This window comes from Trachurus japonicus, chromosome 16 (assembly GCF_045865225.1).
Source record: "Trachurus japonicus isolate A0001 chromosome 16, Traja_1.0".
NCBI lineage: Eukaryota > Metazoa > Chordata > Actinopteri > Carangiformes > Carangidae > Trachurus > Trachurus japonicus.
In genome coordinates this window covers 578,615-600,378 of record NC_140922.1, presented here as the reverse complement: position 1 = coordinate 600,378, position 21,764 = coordinate 578,615, and the positions used below count along the sequence as shown (strand labels likewise).

General features: G+C 40.1%; 1 protein-coding gene across 5 annotated transcripts in view; it reads left to right on the top strand.

The window, feature by feature from the left end:
• The window catches only part of cdk14 (cyclin dependent kinase 14), a 213,205-nt gene that overhangs the window by 97,911 nt on the left and 93,530 nt on the right, over positions 1-21,764 (top strand). For all 5 annotated transcript variants that reach the window (XR_015037945.1, XM_085803392.1, XM_085803395.1 and 2 more), the window contains 4 exons: positions 4,522-4,616; positions 5,164-5,243; positions 7,106-7,200; positions 9,693-9,755. Coding sequence is in view for 4 of the 5 variants with exons in the window: in XM_085803392.1 (XP_085659518.1) it covers positions 4,522-4,616; positions 5,164-5,243; positions 7,106-7,200; positions 9,693-9,755 (333 nt within the window). In the remaining variant the exon portion in view is untranslated. The remainder of the gene's footprint in view (positions 1-4,521; positions 4,617-5,163; positions 5,244-7,105; positions 7,201-9,692; positions 9,756-21,764) is intronic.

Here is a 21,764-nt window from a genome sequence, read left to right as displayed (position 1 = left end):
ATGGTGACTCGCTGAACATCAGAGTCACATTTAAACATTTCGTAATAGAAGATGCTCAATAGATGTCAGGCAGATTGGATGAAGTTTTCTGTACATGATGATATCAAATGAAATTGTTGAAATTGTGTCATCATACAAATACTTGGGGACCTTTTTTGACGAGCATCTCAAATTTGATGTAAACACAGATTTTATAGTGAAGCGAGGACAACAGAGAATTCATCTTCTCAGGAAACTAAATTCTTTCTCCGTTATACTCTGTCGTTTTTATCAAACATTTATTGAGAGCCTTATGTGTTTTTCCTTTATTTGTTGGTTTCATTGTCTTTCAGTCAAAGACAGAAACAGCCTGACTAGTATCGTTAAGTCCTGCTCTAAGATTACCGGAGTGAAACTAAGAGACTTAAGTTCCCTCTGCAACTAGCAAATCCTCCGAAAAGCAGAGAGCATTTCAGCCTCCCAGAGCCTTGTGGGTGAATTCTCTCTGTTGCCTTCAGGGCGCCGTCATGCCCTTCCTATGTGTAAAACAAATCGCTTCTCTAAATCATTCGTCCCCTCTGCACTCAGACCTTTAAATTCTGCATATGGTTTTTATTATTTTCTTTTCTTAATTATTAAGCGATGTGGTTTGTAAATTATCACAAGCTTTTATATTATTATCCATTCTAAGCTCCATGTTGTCTGATGTGTGTTGTATAGACTATTTATTTATTGACTATTTATTGTGGGCCATGTAGGCTATATGAACCACGACAACCTGCTGCTCAAAATGAATTGTCCCTTGTGGGGTTAATAAAGTTGTTTGAATTGAACTGAATTGAAATGAAATGAAGACAAAATTAGAGATGTCTTCTCTTCTCTTATCAAATCATTATAAGATGATGTGATGTCATCAACACATTACAGCTACAGTACCAACCTCACATTTCTCCAGTTTAAGAGTTGAGGTAGGTCAGAGTACCGTATGGTTTCAAAGTCCATTCTTTAACTCACAATGGAGAGAAAGGTCAGTGCAGTGTGTGTGAGTTGTGATGTAAGGTTGTCTTCGACTCAGTGAGAATTCAAACTTCACTCTGCGTTGTTAAAGGGATAGTTCACCCAAAATTGAAATTGCACTCATTATCTACTCACCCTCATGTGGACTAAGGGCTGGGAGAAGTTTCAGAGTCCTCCGTGGCTTCTCTGAGCTACAGGGGGTCTCGGCATAGCAGTGCATGTCCATATAACGGTTGCAAATGGATACCAATTGTCTTCGTAACAAAAAGACACACCAAAAAACATCCAAATACCTCCATGCTGCTCGTAATGTCCGTCTTGTATTGAAGCCCTGAAATGCGAAATTGTCCCAAAAAAAGGTAAATAAGTCTATATTTCATTTGTTTGTAGTGGAAGCTCCTCTTCCCGGTTCGTCCAATTTGGACGAACGAGGGTCCAGCTTCGAGAAGCTTCTGCTACAAAACAAGCTTGAAATATAGACTTATTTAATTTTTTTCGGGACAATTTCGCATTTCGGGGCTTCAATACAAGACGGACATTACATACGAGCAGCATGGAGGTATTTGGATGTTTTTTGGTGTGTCTTTTTGTTACGAAGACAGTTGGTATCCATTTGCAACCGTTATATGGACATGCACTGCTACGCCGAGACCCCCTGTAACTCAGAGAAGCCACGGATAACTCTGAAACTTCTCCCAGCCCTTAGTCGACATGAGGGTGAGTAGATAATGAGTGAAATTTCAATTTTGGGTGAACTATCCCTTTAAATACACCCAAGAGCTCCATGTTATTTACTGACTAATATTATAACATAATTGGCATTAGGATGTGATAATACTACTCAATCAATCAATTTGTTTATTTCGGGCATGTCAATTTAAATCATCATCATCACACTTCATCTTCGTTCAAATAATACAATACACATGGCCGAAAGGGAAAGCGGGAGAAGCAAAAGCTTATCTAGTCCCGCCCCCATTACCCACAGAATAAGAATATTTGTCATACATACATATCTTTTTGTTTTTTCTTCTTTTCTTATTTCTTTTTTTTTACATTTTGATGTAACATTCTTTTACGTATGACATTTTGACATAACATGTTACGGTAGTAGATAGTATACAGATCATATCATAATTTTTTCCATTGTTTTTGCTTTTTTACATTTTGATATAGGCTAACATACTTTTACTTATGACATTTGACATAACATGTTGGCAGCAGGTAGTATACAGAGCTGAAGTTTAGCTCTAGACAGTACATACAGATTACGTGTGTGTTTGCACATGTGTCCATATTTGTCCGTCATGAGTGAACAACAGTCTCATCTTGTAGCTTGGCATGTCACAAAGTCACAATGTCACTACTGATTTGCTGGTCCCACTATTGAATTCATGGAGGAGATGGAGCTAATGGAGCTACAGTGTCTGACACATCCTCACAAACATCAGTGTGAAGATGCTTCTTTCTTTCCTAGTTGTGGTTTTGCTGCTTGATTGAAAACATCCTCTCATGTTTAGGTGTTTGATTTGCCATTGTACCCAGTTCAAAGTCAGAACCAGGGTGTCGTAGTGTACACTAGTATAAACCATGGACAGTTTGTGTGTAGAGACAAAGACCATCTTTTCAGCTCCAGGTCACAGGCTGCTATTGAATTACAAGGCTGTGTGTTTTAGTTTGGCAGCCATGTTTCTCATGTGGCGCTCTGGAACAGACTGAGTGAGCTCCACTTGACACAGACTGAGATTAACAAAGCTGCTTGTCACAGCCTCAGATACATCAGGTTGAAGGACCAGAACACACAGAGGACTGGACTGCCCACACAGGGCTCACCTCTCACACTTGTAGAAATTGAGTTTATACTGTACATCAGTATCCAACAAATCTGACTGGTTCACCACAGCCTGTCTCTTGGTTTACTCACCCAAACATGCAGGCCTGACAGAGACCATTTGTTTTTTTATGAAAACATGGAAAGTAATGGTTGGAGGTTTCTGAATTCACACATGGAATACCTGCTAGAGCAACACGTACAGAGAGATGTTATTTATTACTGCTTGTTTTGTTGACAACCAGAGACGTGAGAATAAAAAAGCAAAAAGCAACAAGGTCCTCCATGTTGTCAGCAGGTGAAAAGAACTGCAAAGAATGAAAAACATAGCTGCTTTTACAGTAACAACCTCTGAACTGCTGGAAATGAATATTATACTGTTGGTGTCCGTATGTGGAAAAAAGACAAAGGAGGAATTCAATTAAGTTTCTTGTCCTTTGACAGAAATCACCATAAAAGAGCAGCAGGACACATTTGCATCTTTTTGGAAACTCTTGACTTTTCCTCCTCTGCAGCTAAAAGACAATTAGTATGTGACTCCACATCACTATGACGGACTCTTACTTTGAAGCAGAGCTCTTAGATAGTTGTGTGAACATTCCTCACTTTTGGAAATGTGACATACTGTACCACACACTGTGTTCACCACGGGACAGAAGCCAGCAGACAGCTCCTTCACTGTCACTCCTGTCTGAACCTGTCAGACATGTCTGTCCTGATGATGCTTCACTAGATAAAGATGAAGAGAGATAAATAGAACACCACCACCTCATGCTTAGACCATGTTTGACACTTTAGACATAAAGACAATACAATGCTGACTCCAACTCTGTTTATTGAGATTTTACAGTAGAATGACATACAGTGGTAACAGTGTGAAAAAAGACATGGCTGTGCAACAGTATGTCTAAAAATCTTCTTAGCCCAACCCACACACACACACACACACACACACACACACACTAACATAAAAACCAACAACAAACAAACACAGAAAATAAAAGAATTTGAAATGATAGGGATATGAGCTTAGTCCTCCTCTGAATCCAGAGACAGGCTGGGAGAATAAACAAATTCCAAGAAGGGGAGTCTTTCAAGTTTGAGCTGTAAAGGACTTCTTTAAGCCAGCGGTTCTGTGAGGGGGGGGTGGGTGAGCTTCAAATCGAGCAGAATCAGCCGGTGCTGACATAAAGTTTTTGACTTTTGAATACTCACGTATATTAAAAGCAAGTACTCTGGTAGGCTACTTTAACTCAGCTAAAGACTTAACTGAACAACTTTTACTTGCATATTTGACCAAAACTATCCGTGAGGTTATATGGAGTAATGGAGATATGGACTTAGTGTAGCCTACTAAATATAAAGACATAGAACATGTCATCTGTGTCAGTGAATCCCAAAGCAGGTAACAGTTAGTTAGTGGTTAAAAGTCATTATTACATGAAGACTTAGTGAAACTCTGTTTCCTTCTCTACACTGACATCACACCTTGTAGAACAGCGCAGATTTATTTATTTATTTTTGATTTTTGATTTTTTTTTTCAAGAACAAAGTTACAGTTACAAACTGACACAACATAATCAAATCATGGGAAAAAATCAGTGTCCAGATTTTAATATGACTCACAGACATCTCCCGTCGTCAGAGAGATCCTGAATTCATCCGTTCATATTTCTCCTCTCTCTCCCCCTCAGCCCACAAGCCCCAAGTTTGGAAAAGCAGATTCCTATGAGAAGCTGGAGAAGCTGGGAGAGGGCTCATACGCTACAGTTTACAAAGGAAAGAGCAAGTAAGTAGTGCGTGCATGTCAAATCACTGTCTAATCCACTCTGTCTTCTTGATAGATAAGAGCCACTCATGCAGACAGTGAATATTACAGTTAGACAAAAAGCTGGAGCAGAATATGAATAGAATGGAAAAGCAATAACAGCTGCAGACTATAGATTGATGCATGTTTGGGACTTAATACATTTCTTTAGTGCGACTTGATTCAATGGTTTTTTTATGCTTTGGTGCTTTTCTTTCAGGTTTTTACTAATTAAATCCCAGGAAATGAAGTTCACACACTGTAAACGTGTGAAACTCCACACACTCTAATCTTCTCAGTAATGATGTTATTTTGCTTTTCTCCTCACTACAACAGCTTTGATTGGTGAGCTGTAATCCCGTGGCCTTGTACTGGAGTCTCACTCCGCTGCTGCTAAATTACATTTCATCGACTTCACAATCCTCACTCTTCTTCAGCTTCACTGGTTTTTAATAGATTCTTTTATTATGTCACCAAAACAGCAGATTTCCATATACTCTGTCTGTCCTCTCCTCCGTGCTGTTTCCAGGGTGAATGGGAAGCTGGTGGCTCTGAAGGTGATTCGTCTTCAAGAGGAAGAAGGAACGCCCTTCACAGCCATAAGAGAAGGTGAGATGTCTATCAGCGAGAACCTCAGGCACAGATCATGTTTAACTGGGCTCAGATCACACCCACTATTTAAGATCTTGATACAGTCCAAGTATCTCAAGGGGACTTCTTAAATCTAATTGCTTTTTATGTTTTAGCTGTTTTTAACTCATAAATATTTGTATGATTGATATGATTTTATGTTTCAAGTATAAGAAACGTATACTGCATATAGATGATAGATGATAAGATCATTCTGTGTGTTTGATCTGTGTATGATCCAGGTCTGATGAAGACACAGAGAGAGTCCAGAGACTCTCCCTGTGAGCAGATCAGAAAAGCACTTTGAAATTGAACTAATTCAGCAATTAGTGAGCAGGAAGCTCCCAGCACAGATATGTGAGCTGCATTACAGAGCTCTGCTGAATCAAGTAACATATCCACAGTAGAGGAGAGCGTATGGATGTGTCCATGCTTTATAAAACTACACACACTCATTCATGCTCATTACCACAGGTACAGTGTGTGTGTGTGTGTGTGTGTGTCTGCTCACTGTGAGGAGTCCTGCCTTTCATCTCCTTATCTCACTCTTAAAGTACTCACTCAGGAGGATGAATGTATTTATGAGGCTCCGTCACTCGACCCCCCCGCCCCCACCCACCCTTGGAAAATACCTTGGTGTTTACTAATTAATAACACTGGCAGCCTCCTGAAAACCCCATTAATGTCTTAATAAAATTGCTCTCTTCCTAATGAAAACTACAGTACAGAATTCTGCAGCAGTTTGTCTCTGGAATTGTTGTATCCTGCTTTAGCATAATCTAAAATCTTCCATATTAATGTAATGTGACATTTAAAGGTCCAGTGTGTAATACTTGGTGAGGTTTATTGGCAAAATCTGAATATACTACCCATTAATATGTTTGTGTGTGTATATTTAAGCAATATATCACGACAGTCTGTGGTACGTATATGCTCATTATACCAGGGCTAAGGGGCGAAGAAAATATATATAAAATAAAATGTGGTTGGTTTCCATAGCCCTATAATCAGTGGTGTGCACGGGGGGGGGCTTATGTGCCCATTTTTTCTGTTTCGCCCCTGCCCTTCAAAAAGTCTGTGCACGCCACTGCTTATAATTATTCTTTTACATACAGTACAAGGGTCTTGCTGTAGAGAGTGTCGCCATCTTGCGCCGCCATGTTTGTAGTGCAGAATGGAGCGGGAAATCCAGCCAACCAGAGAGCATGTTTCAAGAGTTTCGCATTCGTAAACAGGCCTAAACACTGGACCTTTAAAAGAAACAATGAAATATGGACAAAACCCATTTGAACCTCTATTACTAATTAAAATGTACTTGTCTTGATAGAAAATATTTTTGATCCTCAGATGGAATGTTTAGTTGTTATTCTTAATATCCATCCACTGTAAACCACAGTCCACTATGTAGGCTACATGGTATGTGTGTATTAGTTGTACAGTCCTCCCTGCAGCTCACATCACATCACATCTGACAGTCATAGTGTGTGTGTGTGTGTGTGTGTGTATGTGTGTGTGTGTGCTGATCACACCCTCCCTCCTCAGTAACACCCTGTAAGCTCTGCTAATGAAGTAATAAGCGAGCTGATCATCTTCCCAGGATGTCATCTCTCTGCTCTACTTCTTAACAATGTGTTTCATCATGAACATGTTGACAAATGAGTGTGAGAAGTTGCAGCAGGAAATCCAGCCTGTATTTTCTCTGTCTGTTCTGATGTTCTTTTAATCCCCCTGTATGTGGTGGGGCTTGTGGAGCGCCTGCGTTGAATTCTAATGATGCAGATAACGAAGGCGTAGATCACAGTGCTGTGTTCTCTGACTGCGTCCCTGTTGTGTGTCTGCAGCGTCTCTTCTCAAAGGCCTGAAGCACGCCAACATCGTGCTCCTCCATGACATCATCCACACCAAGGAAACCCTGACTCTGGTCTTTGAATATGTGGTGAGTCTGCACACTGTGCTGCACTCAGATCTGGACCCGGGGACCGGGTGGGCGGAGCAGAGAGCTCCAGAACTAGGCTGAATCTGTTCTTACAGTTTTTGTACGATCACTATGACCCGTTGTTCAATACTTTCAACACTTTAACACAGTTAGTACATCAGTTGGAACATCTGCCTGTGGGCTATAAAATTAACACATTTCTAGTTCTTTTGACACAAAGTACATACGTTTAACACACTTAAAATTAGTTTTAACTTCTTTTACACACAAGCTCAACTAAGATTAAAATAGTAGATGTTAACTGTTACATTTTCAGTTGCTTTCACACTGTTTGTCAAAGCAGAAAACCCCCTGTCCAAAGCCAAACCATTGCTTTTGAAAAACAGTTGATTGAGCTCATGCAAATACATAATCATCAATCAGCTGATTCCCATCTAGATAAACTGTAACATCTAGGAATCTCACTCAGGTGTTGAGGTTCTTTCAGTCACATGACCTGTTTGGCTGATCTTGTAGGGTTAGCAGCAGATTAGCATTGACTTTCATTTGATTTATGATCAATACAATAATCTGTCTATTGTAAAACATTAGATCTAACACATGTAAAGTGATTCAGTTTGTGTTATTCCATCAGTAGTTTGTGTTTTTATGACACTGTGCTGTGACTACATGTGTCAGTGTTTTGGTGAGTTGTGTTAGTGTATTATTGTATTTTGGAAACTTGTGTCTGTGTTAAGTTACACTGTGTGATTTTGAGGATGAAATGAACTGTTTTGGGAACTGTGTGTGCTAGATGTGATGTGTTTCAGTTTTGAAAAAGGGTTTAGAGTATTGTTGTATTATTGTTGTAGCGATCGTAGAAAACTGCAGTGTTTTTTCAGAAGGAACAGAAAGAACAGCTTTAAAGGAGAACAGAGGTTTTGAATTTTGTAATAAATTGTTACATATTGCACCAAATTATTCCAAAATGTGGGAGTTGCACTTTTTTATGAAAAGAATGTAATAATCTTGGTACAATATGAAACAACTTATTACAAAATGTGCAAAGTTTATTGAACATTGCGTTCAAAAATTGTATTACAAAATGTGGTAGATTACTACAAAATGTGGCGTTATTACATTTTTTTTTATTTATTTAAAAAGGACAGTGTGCAGTGACATTAACTATTGAGAAAAATAAAAAGATGGCTGCACCAGATTTAGCAGAGCCGCTAATTTCCATCTGTAGTCCTCTGTGGAAATGGGGTAACATGGGGTACTTAAATATAACAAGGATTTTGACAAACAAACGATTGCGACAAACATGGCACATCAAGAGGTGAAAATGTATTACATTATACATAATGTGGTGCTACAGGCTAGAAACATGTTGAGTGGTGGTGCTGTAAAGTTTGATGTTTTTACAGTAACATGGGAGTCTACAGAGACTGACTCACTGTCAGAGACACTCTAGTGGTGAGGAGAGGAACTGCAGGTCTGGGTACTTGAAGTGAAACCTGAGGGGAAACATGGTGATTACTACCAAGCTTCCTCTTGATTATTTTAAAGAGCAGCTCAAGACTAGTCCACACTGCACAGCGCTGTAGAAGGACTTCCATGGTTTCCTTCTGAGGAAGAGATTGTTTTTCCAAAACCAACAGTCAGAACAGTTGGCCTGAAGGACTTCATCATCATCAACAACACTGTCAACACTTAATATTAGAAGATACAGATCCCTGACCGGTGGAGACCCCACCAGCTCCCCTGTGTTCACTCTGCATATTTATCAGCTCCTTCTGATGCTCACATTTATATTCAGGTCAATCTCTGATGCTGAAGTGCTGAGGGAGGCCAGATCTCTGCTCCAGCACCAGCTGACTCAGCTTTCCATCAATAATGTATTTAATGAGATGGTGTGATGCCCCCTGTTGGTGGCTATATTACATGTCAAAGATCCAGCTTTCAAAGGAGACATACTTGTTTTAAAAATGCTCACACGAGCCCTGCCAACATGTTGTGGACCACTGGTTTGATGTTGATGTAGTCTGTGCTGTTTTACATACAGAAGACTTTTCACACCAGGAAAAAGCCTCCTATTTTCTGTCTCTTAAAGCCGATGAGGACCGAGGGGAAGAAGGTGAAATACAGAGACAAAGAGCTGAGGGGAGAAGACTGCGAAATATTCTAGGGAGATGTAGAGGAGAGCATCAAAACACAGAGAGTGAAACAGGGTCAGAGAGCAGGTTTGAAGTGTGGATCATGAATATCAGTGTTGTTTCAGTGTGTTGCTCTGCATGCCACGCTCAAATAAACCAGTTTCATCTTGTTGACATCAGGGAAGATCAGCACTTTCCTCCTTTCTGCAGAGAGAGCAGCTGATTGGTCCAGTTATTGACACAGTCCCCTCACACATCCTGCAGCACCATAACATCAGGATAAATGCTGTTTGATTTCCCATAACTTGTTCTCAGTGGACTGTGTTAACATTGTGCTTCTTTTCCTTCTTTCTCCAGCACACTGACCTGTGCCAGTACATGGACAAACACCCTGGAGGACTCCATCCAGACAATGTCAAGGTACAGAGTCACCATGCTGCTTTCAGGCTAATGATATTCTCACACTGCAAAAACTCAAACTCTTACCAAGAATATTTGTCTTATTTCTAGTCAAAACAAATCTCATGATACTTAAAATAAGACTCATCACATTAAAAAGCAGCTTGTTTTTAGACACTTTTTACTTCTTTCAAGCATATTTTCAAATCTGATAGTGGATCAAGTTTTTCTTTCTTATTACAAGCACAAACATCTTGCATTCACTGGCAGATTTTTCTACTTATTTCAAGTGAAAATTAGTTTGAAACAGGTGAAAATTATCTAAAAACAAGTTAATTTTTAGGTGATGAGTCTTATTTAAAGTGGAGTGTTTAGTTTTGACTAGAAATTAGACATTTTGACAAGAAATAGTCACATAATCCTTGGAAAGATTTTGAGTTTTTGCAGTGCAATGTGTCTCTACCTGGCTTTATTATCTACAGATGCAGCTGAGACACAGAAACTAAAGGTGCCACTTTTATGTAATGTTGCTGGAATGGGACATGAGAAAAAAAAAACAAAAGAAAACATGAGATTCTGAATGTGTAGGTCATGTGACGCAGCCATGAGGCGACAGACCAGCGTTTCACAAGTGTGTCACACGGCCAGCGTGTCCGCTCTAATCCATTAACATGGATGAAATCCCTGATATTCTACAGTCACGATGCACACGCAACTCATCCAGCGTGTTCCTGGCCTCGCAGCAGGGGGCAGCAACCAATCACAGTGCTGGGTTCAGTCCGCCAAATGTCAGGTGGGGATGAGTGACAAATGTCAATCTACAGAAAACAACAGAGAAACAACTAACAACTTCTCCACAGAGGTCGACGGGCTGTGGTGGTCAGACACACGCAGGCTAGCTACCTCGCATTTCATAACCTCACTGAAAGTTACTAGGAAAAGTGTGTGTGTGTGTGTGTGTGTGTGGACATACAGTCACAACATGAGTTTCTGTACCTGAAAATGAAAATCATTTAAATTTCTATTTAAAGGGATAGTTCACCCAAAATTCAAATTTCACTCATTATCTACTCACCCTCATGTCGACTAAGAGCTGTGAGAATTTTCAGAGTCCTCTGTGGCTTCTCTTAGTTACGGTGGGGTCCATATAATGGTTGTGAATGGATACCAACTTTCTTCGTCCAAAAGACACACCAAAAAACGTCCAGATACCTCCATACTGCTCGTCTGTAATGCCCTTCTTGTATTGAAGCCCCGACATGAGAAATTGTTCCGCCGGTCAGTGCAAATCTCGCACAGGAAGACACAGGAAGACACAGGAAGAGCAGTGAACTGAGACACTGGGAGCTTCCGCTACAAACAAGCTTAAAATATAGACTTATTTAATTTTTTTCAAAACAATTTCTCATGTCGGGGCTTCAATACAAGACGGACATTACAGACGAGCAGTATGGAGGTATTTGGATGTTTTTTGGTGTGTCTTTTTGGACGAAGAAAGTTGGTATCCATTCACAACCATTATATGGACAAATAACTGCTGCGCGGACCCCCCCGTAATTCAGAGAAGGAACGGAGGACTCTGAAAATTCTCACAGCTCTTAGTTGACATGAGGGTGAGTAGATATTGAGTGAAATTTGAATTTTGGGTGAACTATCCCTTTAAATAATGAAATTCATTTTTTTGTACAAGTATGTCTGTCATACAATACATCATTAGTCATCAAAACAACTGCTCATTGGCTGTGAGCACAGAGAAAGCTACATACAAACTAATCCAAAGCTTTAATACTGTTTGTTGGAGAGACAAAGGTTGGTGGAAAGAGGAACTTTGCACTAATTTAGAATAGCTGACCCTTTACGCACATTTCTGCCTCTGATGATGAACAGACACATGAAGTGACAACAACAAACACAACACAACTTCACATTGTATGGAAATGTTGACACAGAAATATTAGAAGTTGAAGATGTATATTTTGGGGCTGTAACTCAGAGCTGAATGAAAGAGGCAGGACTGTCAGCCAACACCATGGATGGAGGTATGGACAGTGGTGTTAATGAGCATCACTAATCTAATCTACCTATCTGTCTTCAGGAGTTAGTTTAGTCTTAGTTTATTATGAAAAAGCACTGTTTTACTAAAGAACATTATGAAACTGATATGAGAGCTTACTTTAGCTGATGTGGTGTGTTCAGACACTGGAACAAGTGGAGCTGTCAGGGCCGACGTAGTGACAGAGTTAGAGAGTGTTCTTCTCCTCTCTAACTACTGGTAAGACTGATGAACAGGCAGGGAGAGGCGGTGATGGAGTGAATGAGGCCGTGTGTTGGTGTTGGAGGTGTCTGTATGATCTGGCATGCAGGAAGTTACTGGAGCAGTTGAGGCTACATGTGTTTTCTAACATCTTACCTTTTTGCCACTGAGGATTTACACTAAGTAATATGTGTTTTTCCTGCTGCCTGACAGCATCCTAATTGTGATTCACATGAATAATTGAGGATTATTCAGAGCGAGCAGGGTGAGGTGTTGCTTGGCTCCTGCAGACTTTGCTACTTGTTAGTTGTGATTTATAATGTGACTTCAGGGCCTGTGGCTTTGTTCCTGCTGCACTGAGCTACTCTACATTAACACATTGGTTGTGTTATCCATCAAACTGACTCTGGCATTTCTAGTTTAGTATGTAGTTATCTCTGTCTGAGCTCACTGGTCATTGGCCAATAGAACGTAATGTTACAGCTGCTATACTTAAAGGATTGTGAAAAAGCCATCACTATCGTAGTGTTATGAAACAATTCTGGTATTTAATCGTATAGAAATCACAACTTACAATCTTAAAAAATATCATCAGAACAGACACAGTATGCATTATGTGTTCTTTGTTTCAAATGTTTTTATGTTATGATGTTGTTGGAAGGCAGGTTCACTTAGCATGCAGGCAGAGGCAGCATCCTGCAGTGTGAACCAGTGTGATATGTGATAACAGTAGTTGTTGGTCTGTAGGAAAATACAGACTTGTCTTTGCTTTGTCACTTTTTTTTAAAATATTCATTCAATCTAGAGTCTAATGTTCTTTCTTTGAAAGAGTCTGTCTGGGTAGAAGTATTGTTTCTAGTGCTTATCGGACAGTAACTGGAGGGTCTTAGTCCAGGTTTGATAAGACTGTCACTGCAGCACAGTTTGTCTGAGGGGAATATACCTTTGTCTTTAAGAATAAGTCACCATTCTAAAGAAAATGAGGTTTAGTTTCTCAAGGAGAAGGGCTGGAGGAATAAACCATAAAGCTATGGTTCAGGAGATGTGCTGTGAAGCATGAAGCTCTGTGTGGTAAAAGCAGATTATCTGTTGGGTGGGGCTTATTCTCAGGGGGATATCCTGTAGGTTACTTTCAAACAACTGGAAAGGAGACCGTGTCTTAAAGGGACAACGAGGAGTTTTGGAAAGCAACGTGTCTTCATACTACATTTACCATGAGCTTCCGCGCGCATCGTAGTTCCGACCATAAACAGCGATTCGGCGGCGTTATTCCCATGACTCGCCGGGCAGCGTCCGCGAAACCGAAACGCTGGTCGGCTCGCCCAGCATTTCCACCACTAATAATAATAACAAAATAACGATAGAGACAAAACGATATATTCATCGAAAATGGGCCCATTAACAAGTGTGGGTAGCGTAGATTCATCCACATTAACGTGAGACTTTTTTATAACCAAATACAAACTCCTCGTTGTCCCTTTAAATCTCCTCTATTTCCTGACTGTTCTGAGTGATTCCTCTGGTTTCTCTTCTCTTGATTGATTTAGTTTTTACATCTAAACGTTGGAGGAGAAATTCAGATCTTTGTCAGGATGTTATTTGGTAGAAATGTGATGGTTTGTGATTGATTCTAGGTGAAGTCTGTGGAGTTGTTTGCATAGTTTTCTGTCAGTGCTTTTTATATTGTTTTCTAAATTACTTTTTACTCATGTGGGAAGAACGAAATAATTTTCCTTTTATTAGTCATTCTATCTGTTTCCAGAGAAGTGTTGGAGAGAACATTTGGAAACTCTTTCATTTCTAAAATGGAATTCCAGTCCTATCTGATTAAGCTCAACAGAGTATTGGAGTATTACAGCTCCACGTGCTGCTGAATGTAATAGATGATTGTATCTTCAGGGGGAGTGAATATAGATAAATGATCGCAAATTATGACTGGGTTCAATTAGGTGTGGAGCGTATGTGGAGTGAAAGAAGTGGATGTGTGAATGATTAATGCTGGGGAGAGAAGTCTGAGTGTTCTCCTGCAGTGAAATGTTCAGGCCTGCAGCTATGACCAGGACCGCAGTCATCAGTGTTCTCTTTATTAGATTCATTCTGCAGTTACCTGGGATGATCTTTCTGTGGAGAAGTTGAAATCACCTCTGGTTACGGTGACTGACTTTGAACTGTGCTTTGTTATTGTGAGGAAAATGTGTGTTAGAAGGAAGAGTCAGCTGTATTCTTATACAGTCTATTTTCCTCCTATTCTGAATATAGACGTTTGTTGATATTTGGAAGAAAGAGTTCACATTATTATCAGAATAATAACTCTACTCTATGTGGATGACTGGTGCTGCCCTCTACCATCAGACAAACCCATGTTCTCCAGATTGATTTGAAAGTTGCTTCAATTTCCCAGAGACAGGTTTTAATCTCACACATACAACATGTGTTTGAAACACTCAAATGTCATCAGAGCAACTGTGTGCGTGTGTGTGTCTCAGATTTCAGGACAAGTTTTGTGTTGCTTAGTTTTCATAATCCCATGCCATTATGGTTGTTTGATTTAAAGGGACAACGAGGAGTTTGTATTTGGTTATAAAAAAGTCTCATAATGATGTGGATGAATCTACGTTACCAACACTTGTTAATGGGTCCATTTTCGATAAATATATAGTTTTGTCTTTATCTTTATTTTGTTATTATTATTATTAGTGGTGGAAATGCTCCTCGTTGTCCCTTTTAAGATATGAAATAATCTCACTAGTTTTTATTCTGTGTTGAATCCATCTGAATTGCATTTTTTTTTGCACATTTTCATTCTTTTTTTCTTCTTTTTTTGCTATAATAAAAATGAGCAAGAGTTCAGTAATTACTTTTTAGTAATTGCTTTTATTTCTGGGAACCCTCCTGTTGATTTACAATTAGGCAAAATATCAGTTCTCATTTTTATAAACAATTAAAAAGGGAAATTACAAGATAACATACATTTTATATCACACAAAAACCATCAAATATCATCAGATATTCAACACATGAATATTCACTGTATAATTAAATCCTTCATTCATCTTCATATGACATATAAACTATAAATAAAACATCAGATGGTCTGTGGTGACAGCACATGCTCTGAGACAATGAACTGTAACATTAGTTGTTGATGTGAACATGAGCAGCATCCACAGTCACTCAACCGTCCTCCTATTTACTAATCAGCAACATAAAAGCTGTTAGTGGCTCTACTGGTTCTGGATCATATTAACACTCTCTGCTAATATGATTATTGGTCAAGTAACAGAGAGCTGTGTGTGTGTGTGAGTGTGTGTGCTGATCCAGATAACCCAGAGTAGAATCTAATGGAAGAGTCTCATTGTGCAGTGCTGTTAACTTCCTCACCCTTATGCACTCGACTGCAGTTTGTTAGCAGCGGCGCTCTAATTGAACACGAGTGAGTATGACCTCATCCAGATCGCTGCTCAAGTGCTCTTCTTATTAGATGATGTGCATTCAGCTGAAGGGCCCTGGCTGGGTGACATCTCCATAGATCAATGGGAACCTGACACCCACAGACCCTGTCTATGAGCCAGAGAACAGCCGGCATTTGCTCTCACAATCACATTACAAGGGGAAGCTCCTGGTAGCACTTTGGCCGTCAGTGTCAGTATCAAGGATCCAGCCTGGATCTGACAGATGGTGATGGAGAGAGCTGATACTCAGACAAATAACCAAATCATTTACACTATGCAGACGCGGACAGGAACTCTCTGTCATCAGACCAGCGCGGCTTCAGACTGTCATCTGGTAAAAGAACGACACACTAGCGTCTTGGATGAAGTTATTCCAACCACATGCTGTTAAAGCAGTGATGTTTCAATTAGTTGTTTGTAGCAAGTTGGGTTTGTTTAATCATGTTCAGCGCCACATTATGTAATGAAGTTGCATCATGTAATAATGAAATACATTTTCATCACATGATGTAATAACGCCGCATTTTGTAATAATCTGCCACATTTTGTCATAAAATTCTTAAACGCCATAGGTAATAAACTTTGCCGCATTTTGTAATGAGCTGTTACATAATGCATTAGAAAACCACATGAACTTCACATGTGAAACATTTTGCACATGTGATCACATGTTACCACATGTGGAAAATGGGTTTACGCAGGAATTCACATGTGATTCACATAAAATTGGGCCAAAAGAACATGAGTCCCATGTGCAAAATTTTTCACACATGAAAAATCACATGTGAAGTTCATATGTTTTTTCTTATTGCAAAATGTGAGTTTTTTTATATAGAAAATGTAATAATTTGGTTCAATATGTAACAACTTATTACAAAATGTATTACAATTATTACAATTAGAATTATTACAATATGTACAAAGTTACATATTGCTTTCAAGAATTTTATTACAAAATGTGTCAGATTTTACAACATGCTGCGTTATTACATCATGAGGTGAAAATGTATTACATTATTACGTAACGTGGCGCTACAAGGTATGTTAAGGTTAAATCCCAGAGCAGGGGTGCAAAGAAGAAAACTGAAAGCAGCAGAGAGAAAACATGGAGAGTTCTGCTGGCCTTCAGTGAGTTCAGTGTTATCTTAATAACATGAAGTTCAATGTCCCAGTACTTTCATCCATGTTTTCATTTTTATTTTAAACAAGTTATTACATTGAAAATCAGTTTCCTGCTTGTGATTCCTGAGTGTGTTTCCCAGTGGATAAACCTGACACGTCTGCTAATGAAAGAAAAGTTTTTTTTTAGTAGTGTAGTTTTGTCTGTCAGCACTTTTGTGTTGCCACCAGTGGAGCTCTGGACTATTGATCTTGCTTTGTTCTGTCCCAGATTAGTCAGTCTTCACTCCTCCCAGCTTGTTCACTCGCCGTCTCCCATATTAACATCACATTGGAACCAATGTGTTTGTTTTTCTTCTATGTTCTGTGTTTTTCTTTGTTTTTGTCCTCAGTGAGACCGCCACACATGCACCCCAGCCTGCTGCTGTCACTTTGATACGTTGCTTCATGCTTTGCTGTTCACTGAATATCAGACAAAGGCTCCAGACTCCACTACGTTGAACACAGAGCCAATCTAATCCAAACATTTTTACACAGTGCTTATCTTGATAGAGAGGCCTGTTAGCTGTGGCGATGGTGGCAGTGAGTATTTCATCATTAGAAGAATGGCAGTGTGTTTATTGGTGCGCTGATGAAACAGCAGGCAGCAGGCAGCAGGGTCACCCCAGAGGTGATAGATCACGTTAATGGCTGATTTAACTGGGACTGTGCTGCTTATTTTTCTTGCCGTTACGAGCTAATAATGCATTATGATTACAGAGACACACACACACTGCAACAACACATTCTGTTTCTCTCTTCAGTGAGCTTTACATTCACATCAGACAGGCCCAGTGAACGGATACAACTCATAGAAGGTCATGTCTTCTGAATGCAGGGGTGTTTGAGTTTAACAGCGTTCTTTATTTTGGAGATTCTCCATCAGCTGGCTGGACATTAAATCCCCCCAGTGAAGTAAAAACACTGAGATGCTGCACTGAAAAAAAGTACCAGAAGTCAAAAGTACAACAGTATAAACTTAAACTTAGAACTGTGGGAGAGGAGCCAAGTCCCAGAGCGCATTGCAGCAGCAAACGTCCAATCGTTGTAGCTTAAAATTATTTTAGTCAGCTAATGACTAATGATGATGTGAAGTTCGACATTAATGGGAAACTTCGAATGTAGATTGGTCATTAAAGAGGGCTGTTTCCTCTCCATAGCACCAGTCAGTCAGTGTACCAGTAATGGATTTCATCAACTATAGGTTCCACATTTGTAAAGTTAGTGAACTGAATGAGGCTAGTTCCCATATTTCTGCTGTGGGCGACACAGTGTTACAGTGATTAACACTGTGGCCTCACAGCGAGGAGCTGAGCTGGTTGGCTGGAGCTCCACCTGCAGGTGCAGGTTGGCACCACCTTAGTCAGCCAGACTGACCAGCCCTGTGGTTGACTCTTCCTGCTTGGCCCAGGGATAAATCCACTCAACTCTGTGGCAGATGCAGATAAAATAGAAGAAACCGGTGTATGTTGTTTAACATCGTCCTCGGTGGAGCTCTGTGGTCTTCCCTTTGTCTCCAACACTTTGCAGTGTCTGTATTTTCCAGTTCACTCCTCACGCTGTGACAGGGTTTCTCTCAATACATTCAACCAGATGGACATCCCACAGTCACTTATTATAGTTGAGTGAGTTTGTCTGGGAAGCAGATGTCCGACGTGTCACCGGGCCAAATGTCCACCACTGACCATGCTAAGTCTGTCTGACTGGTGCAAACCTCCGTTTATAAATGTAAAGTGTTGATCTGGCCAATTTTAGACAGGGCATATGAAACCCAGTGGAAAAATACAGTTTTATTACTACAGTATTATTATTGTGAGAACTGTCAGTGAGCAGCACCTCACTTCACTTTTCCATCGTATTAGAATGCAAATGGCTCTGAGATGTTTCCATCTGAAACCAGACAGACAAAGAAAAAGGCTGATGTTTGAATTAAAGAGCTTACTGAGGAGAAGAAAAGAGCGTTTTTCCTTTTCACCGTGAAGTTGCACTTCTTACAGCGCCGGGGCTTTTCAGAGGTATGTTTGATATACATGAGTAAACACACATTTCCCATGCTAATTTCCTGCACGGCAGTTCATCTCTCACCCGCTGAGAGGGGGAATAGTGAACCGTTGACCCGGTGACTCCAGATGCCAGACAGGGCCCGTCCCTGATTGGACTCCACAGCACTTCAATCAGCTTAATTGGCCGAGACGGTGTTGTCAGTGAGACGAGAGAGAAATGAGAACGGAATTCTGGAGCTGGAGTTAAAGTGAATGCAGCATCATATTCGCTTCATTATTTGTTGATTGACACGTCGAGGAGAAACCAAACAAAACAAGTAGAATGCGGCTGTGACTGCGGGCACGTTTTAGGATTCTGTTGTTGAAGCTTGTTCCAGCAGCCGCAGACACAGTCTGTGGAGAGTGCTTAATATTAAAAACTGAATTTGTTTAGTTGTTGCAGTTTGAGTTCATGGGCTGCAGGCAGGTTTGAGGGACTGTGTTTGATTTCAGCAGTAAAATAATTGGCTGTAAAAATGCAAATTTAAATGCATTTTAATCTTTATTCATCTGACTTGTCAGCAAAAAGTGCATCGATGCATTTTCATGAGTGTTTGCATGAATTTGCTGTTTTTGTATTTGTCAGTGAGAGCGTCTAGACTCAACTATTGTTCTTACTTTAAATGTTCTGTAGGTTTTTCATGTGAAACACTGAACTGCAGTTTCATATCATTAATTATCTACTTATTGTTATTCATAGGCTGAGAGGATTTTGCATAAGGAGTCGGCAAATGTGATAACATGAGCGGGATGCACACTAGATGAGAAATAGTGAAGTAATTTGAGCAAAGGTAGAGTGACAGAATGGATCTTGTTGGTTCCCATCTAAAAGTAAAAGACCCTATCACAGTCACATCGAGGTTCACTGAGAAAGGTGACGCTGCTTCAGTCCCAGCTGATGGAGACTGTAGATTCAGAATATCCTTATTGTCACTGCAAGTACAATGGAATTGAGGTAGAAGTCTATCACTCCATAATGATACACAAAAAATATAATAGTATGAATACTAAAAAATAAGGTAATATTGGTATTCATGATATTAGTAGCAGTTTAGTAACACCATTTTCGCTCCAAATTAAATTATAATAGCAGTAATCACAGTTCATTTATTTAAAAAAAATCTTTTATTTCTTGTTTACATACACATCCAACAGACCCAAAGTTACATTATCATTAATTTCATGGCTCTGATCAGTTGAAATTGACTCTGTTTCTACCTCTAGTTTGGTCTCCACCAGCTTCCATTAACTTCTTAAGCTGTTGGTTTCTCTCCTGTCTTGCAGTTTATGATTAATATTTATTTTCTTTGTTGGTCACCAGTTCCACTGATCATCCATAGCTGCATTTATCACCTGTTTCCATTCTAGTCTAGACTGGTGATATTTCTCCTGACTATTCACTTCACTGCAGGGAAGAGGAGGAGTGCTTCCAAGTCCAATACACTGATCCTCACCTCCATTACAGCAAATACAGTACACTTATTTTACTAAATGTATCACTATTACTAAAGCAGACAGATGAAAAACTAAACATAAGACACACCGAGCAGAAGGAGCAGGAGAGGTGTCCAACGGTGACATGAAGACCTGCCTCTGTTCTGCTCTGATGTGTTGTAGAAGGAGACTGTGAGTTGTGTAAGAGACAGAAACAAAGATGTTGTGTCTCCTCTAACTGCCTCTGTGGGGGTGATAATGTTACAGCAGACCCAGCTACACTCACCTAATCTTGTTGTGGGACTGCTGGCCCTCCATGTGTTATTGGTACAGTAGTTTGACTCTAACCTCTGCTGATGTCCCCTCCGCATGGAGCCATGCTGCATTAGACACAGGACTGGTCTCAGGTGGATGTGGTACAATGTATACATAAGATCAAATACACTTCAACTTTAAAGGGATAGTTCAACATTTTGGCAAATTGGCCCATTGCCATAATCCCTATAGTCATAGCAGTAGGTTTGTTACCTTTAATTGTCAGTGCAAGCTATTTTTAGAACAGTGGAGCAGAGTGGCGAGCTGCTCAGAGCTACGCTACGGAGGCTCATGGGATTTCTTGGTTTCCCTCATCAAACTCATCAAATACACAATCCAACAACTCCAAAACACTCTGGTGGACAAGTTGTGACCTGCACATTCACCACGCTATGAGATAATAACAGAACGTTACCAGACAGAGTTGTTTTAGAGGTAAATACAGAGACTGCTTGATGAAAAACTGTCGCTGAAGGCAACGTGCATCAGCGGTTTTGCATGAATTTACCTCTAAAACAACTCTGTCTGGTAACGTTGTGTTATTATCTCACAGTGTGGTGAATGTGCAGGTCACAACTTGTCCACCAGAGCGTTTTGGAGTTGTTGGATTGTGTATTTGATGAGTTTGATGAGGGAAACCAAGAAATCCCATTAGCCTCTATAGCATAGCTCTGAGCAGCTCACGGCTCTGCTACGCCGTTCTAAAAATAGCTTGCACCGAGAATTAAAGGTAACAAACCTATATGACTAAAGGGATTATGGCAATGGGCCAATTTGCCAAAATGTTGAACTATCCCTTTAAGTGATTTTAACTTTTGCTTGCCCTCCTCCTGTGCCTTTCACCCTAAAATGAACAGGAGACATCGTCCCCACCCATCTTTATTTAGTAGCTCTGTTTGTTGTTTGTGTCTCCTTGTCCCCTGTCTGTCCTCTTCTCCTCTTAGATCCTCACACACATTCGTGCAGCAGGCGCTTGTTGATCCGATCCATCATAAGCCACTTTTTATAAACTGGAACAGGAACAGACAGTTTAATTTATTTCTGCCTCTGACTGGTCGATGCAGCAGCTCCCAGGAAGTCAGCTGTGAAATCAGACGTGTGCTGTCGTCTCATCTGTTTGATCACTGTTCAATACTTTGAGTGGAGAGAATGAAGGGGGTGTTTTTGATTCATGGCTCAGTATTGATTTTAGTGTGTGTGCACCGTTGTGCCGGAGACAACGTTTCTTTAAGCTGTTTGTAAATAACGTGGGCTTCATGTCTGTTCTCATTTACACTTGAATCCAGTCACAGTCCTACCTCAGTGATTAACAGGTTCCCCCACACCTCCCTACATTATAGACCTGTGCTGTTTCATCTTCCACCACAGGGAGGTG